General features: G+C 72.4%; 2 protein-coding genes across 2 annotated transcripts; both read left to right on the forward strand.

Moving 5' to 3' along the window:
- Positions 1–1311: 1311 nt before the first annotated feature.
- On the forward strand, positions 1312–3551 carry ODF3B (outer dense fiber of sperm tails 3B). The gene is made up of 6 exons (XM_017838882.1): positions 1312–1517; positions 1604–1807; positions 1886–1987; positions 2501–2616; positions 3181–3318; positions 3409–3551. Exons 1-6 carry the CDS (start codon positions 1409–1411, stop codon positions 3484–3486), a joined length of 747 nt encoding a protein of 248 aa, XP_017694371.1. The 5' UTR covers positions 1312–1408; the 3' UTR covers positions 3487–3551.
- Positions 3552–4308: 757 nt separating this feature from the next.
- Positions 4309–9374, forward strand: TYMP (thymidine phosphorylase; the record flags this gene model as incomplete). Its single annotated transcript, XM_017838874.1, has 10 exons — positions 4309–4323; positions 4538–4745; positions 5308–5510; positions 5579–5677; positions 6395–6524; positions 6612–6730; positions 7290–7452; positions 7982–8212; positions 8871–9011; positions 9301–9374. Coding segments are annotated over exons 2-10 (1287 nt in total), but the record flags the coding sequence as incomplete, so codon positions are not given.
- Position 9375: the final 1 nt, after the last annotated feature.

The raw sequence follows: 9375 nt of genomic DNA on the forward strand, positions 1-9375 counted from the left end.
CCCGACCCCGCACCCCCTGCACGGCGCGCACCCCCACACTGCCCTGCACCCCTCACACCCCGCACCTCACTGCGCCCCCTCCCCTCACGCACACACCCGAGCCCCCCCAGCCCCTCCCGACACGGGCACCCCCCAATAAAGCGGTCGAAGCACCCGTGACCCCCCGTCTCCCTCCGCCGTGTCTGTGCCCCCCGGGGGGGGGTGACACCACCGGGGGACGGGGATCCCCGCGGGGCGATGGGAGGGGCGGGGGGCACAGCCGAGGGTGTCCCCAGGGCAGGGGTTGTCCCCAAGGGAAGGGGTGTCCTTGAGAGAAGGGGGGGTGCCCCCAAGACAACGCCCTGGGGGTCCCAGCCACTCCCCGTAGGGTCCCAGCCTGTCCCGGGGGTGTCCCCGGCAGCCCCACGGGGTCTCAGCCACGCTCGGGGGGTCCCGGGCAGCCCCCGCCCCCTCTCCCTGTGTTCTTGTGTCCCCTCCGTGTCCCCCCGTCCCCGTGTCCCCCCTCCCGGCGCGGTTTGTGCCGGTGCCGCAGGGACGGGGTGGGGCGGGGGGAGAGGAGGGGCTGCAGCCCCCCGGGAATGACCCCGGCCTGGGAGCTCCCTGCGGTGCCGGGGGGCAGCGGGGGGGGCTGGGTGGCTCATGGATTGGGTGCAGGGGGTGTATCCATGGGCTGTATCCATGGGGTGCTGGGGGCTGCAGCAGTGAGGTGCCGGGATGTATCCACGGGCTGTGTCCATGAGGTGCTGGGAGTTTATCCATGGGTTGCCGGGTGCTGCATCCACGGGATGCCGAGGCTGCGTTCATGGGGTGCTGGGGGTGTATCTGTGGGGTGTATCCATGGAGTGCTGAGGCTGCATCCACGGGATGCCGAGGCTGTATTCACGGGATGCCGAGGCTGTATTCACGGGATGCTGGGGGCTGTATCCATGGGGTGCCGGGGTGTATCCATGGGGTGCTGGGATGTATCCATGGGGTGCCGGGGTGTAACCATGGAGTGCCGGGGTGTATCCATGGGGTGCCGGGATGTATCCATGGGGTGCCGGGAGTTTATCCGGGCGGTGCCGGGGCTGTACCCCTGAGGTGCCGGGGCTGTATCCGTGCGGTTCCCGGTGTCCCTTCCCTGCGGTTCCCGGCGCTGCCGCCCCGGGGAGCTGAGCACGGCGGTGCCGGGGAGCGGGGCGGGGGATGGAGCCCTGGGAGCCCCGGGCCATTGTGACACCGCGGACACCGCGCCGGCGGCGCCGGTGCCAGTGCCACCGCCGTGCCACAGTGACCACGGTGCCGGTACCACCACCGCACGCCGGCACCGCTGCTGCCACAGCGCCACCGTGGGCAGCTGGGCTCTGGCACCCACATCTCCCCCCGAGGGGGCCAGGCTGAGGAGGGGGCGCTTCCATCGGGACTCGCCATGTCCGACAACGGCTGGGTGGGCTCCTGGAGACCCCACCGCCCCCGAGGGCCCATCTCCGCCCAGTACCGCACCCCCGGCCCCAAGTACGGGCTCCCCGGCAACGTCGGTGAGTGAGGGGCTCGGGGGGGCCTCGGGGGGCTGGGGCGCTGCCCCGGGGGTCCCGCGTCCCACCGAGCCCCTGCGCACCTCCAGGTTACAACCAGCACGACCCCACCCGGAGCCGCGCCCCCGCCTACACCTTCGGGCTGCGGCTGCCGGCGGAGCAGGAGAACCTCTCCCCCGGGCCCCAGTACCTGGTGCGGCCCGGCTTCACCCACCGCGGCAAGGACGGCATCCCCGCACACACCATCTGCGGCCGCCCCCGCGCAGACATGGCCAGCAAGACCCCCGGGCCAGGTGAGTGGGGGCCGGGACACCCGCCGGGGCCGGGGACCCCCGGCCGTGCCCACGGCTCACCCCCCCGTCCCCCCCCAGCGCAGTATTCCCCGGAGCGGGCGGACAAGTGGGCCTATCCCAACGCACCCACCTCCTTCCTGCGCTCCCGCCCCCGCGAGTTCGGAGCGCAGGAGACCCCAGGTAAGAGAGGGGAGCAGGGATGGGACCCCCAGCGGCCTCCCCGGGATGGGCTGGGCTGGGCTGGGATCCACATCATCCCGTCTGGGCTGGAATCCCCACCATCCCTAGGCCGGGACTCCATAACCTCTGTCTGGGCTGGGCAGGGATCCCCATCGTCCCATCTGGGGTGGGATCCCCATCTCCCCCTTGGGCTGGGACCCCCATCATCTCTTCCTGGGCTGGCCTGGGATCCCCCACCATTCCTGGGCTGGGATCCCCATCATGCCCAGGCTCGGACCCCAAGCTCCTCCTTGGGTTGGGACCCCCATCATTCCCTCTGGGCTGGGACCCCCATCATCCCCCTTAGACTGTGACCCCCCCCCTTGAGCTGCCCCCCCTCCCCCTGAGGCAGACTGGGCTCCCCATGTGTTGGGCTGTGTTGGGCTGAGCCTCCCCCCCCATTCCCGGGCTGAGGCCTCCCTCCCCACCCCCGGGGGGGCAGCCCGTGCCCCCCTGAGCCCCGTGCCCCCCCAGGCCCAGCTGCCTACCGCCTGCCCACCGTGCTGGGCCCCCGCCTGGTGGACAAGCCCTCGGCCCCCACCTGCTTCATCGTGGGGCGCGGCGCCGGCTCCTTCGGCAACCTGAACAGGGTGGGGGGGCCGGGGCGGGGCCGGGGCGGGGTCTGGGGGACGGAGGAGCCGGGGTGCCAAGGGGCTGTGGGTCCAGGGTGCCAAGGGGCTGTGGGCCCAGGGTGCCAAGGGTCCGGGGTTCTGGGCATCTGGGGGGTTGGGTGTCCAGGCTCAGGATGGATTGGGGGATCAGGGGTCTGGGGTGCTCAGGGTGCTGGGGGGCTGTGTGGGCTGGGCTGCTGGAGAACCAGGGGATCAAGAGTCCAGAGGGCTTGGGGGGCTCTGGATGCCAAGGGTTTGGGGTGCCAGGGGTCCGGGGGCTGAGGTACCAAGGGTGTGGAGTGCCAGGGATCCAAGGGGCTGGGGTACCAAGGGTGTGAGGTCCCAGGGGTCCGGAGGGCCGGGAATCTGGGATACCAAGGCTGTGGGGTGCTGGGGGTCCAGGGACATGGTGTAACAAGGGTGTGGGGAACGGGGGGCTGAGATACCAAGGGTGTGAGGTGCTGCGGGTCCAGGGCTCTGGGGTGCCAAGGGTGTGTGGTGCCAGGGGTCCGGGGCTCACGTCACTCCCCCTCATCCCCCCAGTCCCCCGGCCCCAGCCACTACGCCCCGGTGAGGAGCGACGTGTTCCTGCCCCGCTCCCCCCGCTGCACCATAGTGGGGCGCACGGAACCCCCCAAGGCCGCCGCCACCCCCGGCCCCAGCGACTACAGCCCCCCGCAGGTGAGCGGGGCCAGGGACCCCGGCGGGGGCGGTTCTGGGGGACAGGGTTACCCACAGACCCCCCCTCACCCTGCCCCCGTCCCCCCGCAGGTCCGGCGCCAAGGGGTGACCTTCGGGGTGAAGCACTCGGAATTCCGGGCCCCCGTGACGATGGACGCGATGGATTAGGGGGCGCGGACATGCGGGTGACAGAGCCCACCTGTGACAGACGGACAAACACGACCCTGCAGCAGCAGCAGCACCCGCCCGCGCTCCTTCTGTCCCCGTGCGCTGACACGGGGAGGGTGTCAGGGGGTGCCGGGCCCCCCTAAAAGCCGCCCTTTCCCCATCCCGACTCCTCCCCTCCTGGGGGAGAGGCTGGCGAGGCCCTGGGACCCCAGAGCCCCACGGCCCCCTCGGCGGGGCGGGACGTGCCAGGGACGGGGGGTGTGCTGCCCACACGGGTACCCGCCCTCTCCCTGCTCCAGCCCCTCCCTTCCCCATCCCAATCCCACCCCATGCCCTCCCCTTCCCAACCCGATCCCCATCACCTCTCCATCCCCATTCCCATCCCCATCTGACCCCATCCTCCTCCCATTCCCATCCCCATCTGACCCCATCCTCCTCCCATTCCCATTCCACCCAGGCCCTCGGGGCATGGGGGGCTCTGGGAGGGAGGGGACACTCATTTAGCGCAGCGCCGTGGGGACTCCCCCCCCTCCACGTTCTGTGGGGTCTGTGGGAGCTGTTGGGGGTCCCTGGCAGGTCGTGCCCCAGCAGAGCCCTCGGGCATCGCCCGTGACTGCCCACGGGGAATGAGGGACCCGGGGGGCCCCACCCGTGTCACCCCCCGTGTGACCCCCCCGTGTGACCCCCCGCGGCCTCTCCCGTGCCCCACTCGCTGCCCCGGGATCAGAGTCCACCGCCGGAGCCGCCTCGTCGCCCGCGGGCACCGGGCGCGGGGCCAGGCCTGGCACGGGCAGGTCCCGGCAGCGCCGGAGGGAGGTGCGGCCGTGCGGGAAGCGGGTGCGGCCCTGGGGGGACCGCGGTGAGGCCGCGGGGTGCCGGGGTGCGGCCCTGGGGGTGCGGCCGTGCGGGATCGGGGTGCAGTTGTGTGGACGCGGGGTGCGGTCGGGGAGGGCTCGGGGTGCGGCCGCGCGGGGCCGGGAGCCGTCGGTGCCAAATCGGGGTGTCACCGGTGCCATATCCTGGTGCCAGCCGTCCCAAATCGGAGTGCCAGCCGTCCCAAATCGGAGTGCCAGCCGTCCCAAGTCGGAGTGCCAGCCGTCCCAAGTCGGGGTGCCAGCTCAGCGGGACCGGGATGGACCCCCCGAGCCCCCTCCCGACCCTGATCCGCAAGAAGCGGGACGGGGAGCGCCTGGAGGACGCGGAGATCCGGAGCTTCGTGCGCGGCGTCACCGAGGGCACTGCCCAACAGGGCCAGATCGGTGCGTGCGGGCCGGGGGGGCACCCCGGGGGCGGGGGGCAGCGGGGGGGGTCGTGGGGGTGGGACACGGTGGGGAGCCTGGACAGAGCTGGGGGGGACATTGCCGGGGGGGGTGGCTGAGACAGGGGGTCCCCGGCAGTGGGGGAAGGGGGCTGGGACAGCAAGGGAAGCCCCGGGATGTGACAGGGGGTCATGGGGAGGGGACGCGGCTGGGGACCACCCTGGGGGGATGAGAGGGGGACCCCGGGGTATGGGGGGGGTCAAGGCCAGGGGACACCGCTGGGGACCCCCTGGTGGGAGCCGAGGGGGACCCTGGGAGGTGACGGGGTGTCATGGCCAAGGGACATCAGCTGGGGGGGTCCCCTGGGGACGAGAGGGGGACACTGGGTTGGGGAATCAGAGCCGGAGGGTCCCAAGGAAGAGAGTAGGGGGCGACCCCCCCCGGCCGTGCCCCCCGGGTGCTGATGGCGTCTGGCTGCAGGGCATGGGGCAGGATGGGGGTCCTGGGCGGGGTGGGGGTCCCGGGGAGTGCAGTGGGGGTGACCCCCGGCAGTGCCCTCCAGGTGCTATGCTGATGGCCATCCGGCTGCGGGGCATGGACGCGGGGGAGACGCTGGCCCTGACCCGGGCCATGGCCACCTCGGGCCGGGCGCTGGCCTGGCCGCCCGCCTGGCACGGGCTGGTGGTGGACAAGCACTCGACGGGGGGCGTGGGGGACAAGGTCAGCCTGGCCCTGGCCCCAGCGCTGGCTGCCTGCGGCTGCAAGGTGAGGGGCACCCCGGGGGGCGGGCGGGGGGTCCCCGAGTCCCCGCACCCACCTGTGCCCGCCCACAGGTGCCCATGATCAGCGGGCGCGGGCTGGGCCACACCGGGGGCACCCTGGACAAGCTGGAGGCCATTCCCGGCTTCCGAGTCAACCTGAGCCCCGAGGAGGTGAGGGGGGAGGGACCGGGGAGGGGACACGGGCACGCGGGCACACAGGCACCCCCACTCCCACAGGCACTGGGCCTGGGGGCTCTGGGGGGCTCCGGTGGGCTGTGGGGTGCTGATGGGGTGTGAGGTGCCAACAGGGTACCCATGGGGCCCGGGGGGGGGTGGGTGCCACTGGGGTGTTGATGGAGTGCAGGTGCCGATGGGTTTTGGGTACCTATGGGGTGCCCATGGGGTGCTGGTGGGTTGTGGGAGCCTATGGGGTCCCAGTGGGGTACTGATAGAGTGCCAATGGGTTGTACGTGCCAGTGGGGTCCCAGCGGGGTGCCAATGGGGTGCAGGAAAGCTTGGGGTGCTCTTGCAGGCGTCAGTGGGGTGCTGATGGGTTGCCCATGGGTTGTGTGTGCCAGTGGGGTGCCCATGGGTTGTGTGGGAGCCTATGGGGTACTTACAGGGTGCCAGTGGGGTGGAAACGGCATGTGGGGTGCCCATGGGGTGCTGAAGGGGTCCAAAGGGCAGAGGTGGGTGCTGATGGGGTGCCTATGGGTTGTGGGTGCCAATGGGGTGCCAGTGGGGTATGGGTGCAAACGGGATGTTGATTGGATGCCAGTGGGATGCTGATGGGGCCCCAATGAGATTCCAGTGGGGCGTTGATGGGGTGTGGGTGCCAATGGAGTATGGGTGCCAGCGGGGTACCAACGGGGCACGGCTGCCCCGCAGATGTGCAGCGCCCTGGAGCGGGTGGGCTGCTGCATCGTGGGGCAGAGCGAGGAGCTGGCACCCGCTGACCGGGTGCTCTACGGGCTGCGGGACGTCACGGCCACCGTGGACAGCGTGCCCCTCATCACCGGTACGGGGCACGGGGGGCACGGGGACGGGCACCCCGGCCGGGCACGGCCAGGGAGGGGGCTCAGGCGGTGACCCCCCGCCGGCACAGCCTCCATCCTCAGCAAGAAGGCGGCGGAGCAGCTCTCGGCGCTGGTGCTCGATGTGAAGTTCGGGGGTGCCGCCCTGTACCCCACCCAGGACAGCGCGCGGGAGCTGGCCCGGAGCCTGGTGAGACCCCGCGCCCCCCGGAACCCCCTGAGCCCCCCGGAGCCTCCTGAGCCCCCCGGCCCCCTGCTCTGGGGTTCGGGGCGCTGGGCTGGGGCACCTCTGCCCTGCCTGCTCTGCCCACTGTCCCTACCCGCTGTGCCCTCCCGCTCTCTCTGTTCCTGCCCGCTCTCCTGCCCGCCCTCCCTGTTGTCCCTGTGCGCCCTTATCCCTGCCTGCTGCCCCTGCCTGCTCTCCCTGTCCGTATCCCTGCCCACTGTCCCTGTCCCTTGTCACTGCCCCTCCCTACCCGCTCACTCTGCCCTCTATCCCTCTCCCCTGTCCCTGCCTGTCCCCGTCCATGCCCGCTATCCTTGTCCCTGCCTGTCCCCCGTCCCTGCCCGTCCCTGTCCCTTCCTGCCATCCCTGTCCCTTCTCACTGTCCCAATCCCTGCTCACTCTCCTGCCCACTCTCCCTGCTCGCTGTCCCTGTCCCTGTCTGTTCTTCCTTTCCCCGTCCCTTTCCCTGTCCCCGTCCCTGCCGGCTCTCCCTGCCCGTGTCCCTGTCGCCGTCCGTGCCCAGGTGGAGGTGGGCACACAGCTGGGTATCCGCACGGTGGCCGTGCTGTCCCGCATGGATCAGCCCCTGGGCAGGGCCGTGGGGAACGCGCTGGAGGTGCTGGAGGCGCTGGAATGTCTGGACGGGGGCGGCCCCCCCGACCTGCGGCAGCTGGTCACGACCCTGGGTCAGCGGGGGGACGGGGAGGGGACACGGGAGGGGTGAGGGGGACACGGGGGGACGTGGCCCAAGGGCGGCACACACGGGTCCCGTTCCAGTCCTGACCCCTCCCGCCCCGGGGTCCCCCCTCACACCCGGCCTTTACCCCCCCATCCCCAGGGTCCCACTCACCCCAGCCCTGAATCCCCCTATCCTCGGGGTCCCCCTCAGCTCCAGCCCTGCACCCCCCAGATTTGGGGTGCCACTGCACCTCCCCGGCCCCGGGGTCCCCCTGAACCCCCCTACCCCACGTTCCCACTCACCCCCAGCCCTGAACCCCCCCAACCTTGGGTCCCCCCGAACCCCCCCAGCCTCAGGGTCTCCCCCCCTCTGTCTGTCCCCCCTAAGCCCCTCCCGGGGTCCTGGCCCCCCTCCCCTTCCCCCTGACCTGTCTCCCTGTCCCAGGGGGTTGGGGAGGAGGAGGGGGCAGCGGGGGGTCCCTGGGGGGTTCCCGCGGTGTGAGGGGGGTCCCAGCCCGTGCCGGTTTTGGGGTGCAGGCGGGGTGCTGCTGTGGCAGTGCGGGAAGGTGGCGGGGCCCGCGCAGGGCCGGGAGCTCCTGGGGCGGGCGCTGGACGATGGCTCAGCCCGGAGCACCTTCGAGGCCATGCTGGGGGCACAGGGGGTGCCCCCCGACACCGCCCAGCGCCTCTGCAGCGGGACCCCCGCCCAGCGCCGCCGGCTCCTGGGAACGGCCAAGGTCTGCGAGGAGCTGCCCGCGCTGCAGGAAGGTGAGGGGGACCCCCACCCCGAGAGTCCAGTGTCCCAGAGTCCCTGTGCCCCCCCTCCGTTCCCATCCCCTCCTGCCCCGCCCCACCTCTGCCCCGTCCGGGACCCTCAGGGCTTCCCTGGATTATTCCCCCCAAACACTGGAGGTTCTCGCCTGCACCGCCTGCCCCCCACCCCCTGTGTTTGGGGGTCCCCAAACCCCTCTGCCCCACACCCTGCACCTCTGGGTGTCCCTGCGGCTCCATCCCCCCGACCCCGAATCCCCACCTGTGCCCCCCACCTGCACCCCCTGCCCCAAATCCCCCAGTCCTGGGGCTCTCCCAGCCCCCCCGTCCCTAACACCCCCAGGCTGGGGGCTCCCTCCCGTGCCTCTGACCCTCCCTGACCTCCCCAGGCTGGGGACTCTCCCCTATGTCTCCCATGTTTTAATCCCCCCAGATTGGGGGTCCCCCCCCAAGTCCCTGCCCTGCCCACGATGGGGGTTCCCCCCCTGTGCACCCCATGTCCCTGACGCCCCCAAGCTGGGGGCTCCCCACTCGTGCCATCCTGACCCCCCCCACCCCCCAGGCTGGGGGTTCCCCCTGGTCTCCCTGACCCCTCTGGTCCCCCCTGTTCCCCCATACGTCTCTGACCCCCCCCACTACCCTCCGTGCCCCCCAGGCTGGGTGCAGGAGGTGCGGGCGCTGCCCCTGGCCCAGGTCCTGCACGGGCTGGGCGCGGGGCGGGCGCGGGCCGGGGACCCCGTGGACCCCCTCGTGGGCGCCGAGCTGCTGGTGGGAGCGGGGCAGCACCTGCGGGCAGGTAAGGGGGGCTGGGGGGGGCTCAGGGACCCCCAAACCCGCTGATGACTCCCCGGTGTCCCACCCAGGCGAGCCGTGGCTGCGGGTGCACCACGAGGGGGTAGGGAGGGTCCGGGGAGGGGGGGACGTGGGGGGGCTCTCTGACCCCCCACAACTCCCCCACGTCCCCCCCCTCCCCAGGCGCCCCCGCGGCTGCGAGTGCACCCCGAGAGTGTGGGTGGGGGTCTATGTGCGGGTCTGTGGGGGGCTCCCAGACCCCCATAACCCCCCCCGTGTCCCCCCCCCCGCAGGCGAGCCGTGGCTGCGGGTGCACCACGAGGGGACCCTCGGCGCGGGGGGGCGGCGGGCGCTGCAGGGCGCGCTCT

Source organism: Lepidothrix coronata, unplaced genomic scaffold (assembly GCF_001604755.1).
Source record: "Lepidothrix coronata isolate B3197 unplaced genomic scaffold, Lepidothrix_coronata-1.0 Scaffold366, whole genome shotgun sequence".
Lineage (NCBI taxonomy): Eukaryota > Metazoa > Chordata > Aves > Passeriformes > Pipridae > Lepidothrix > Lepidothrix coronata.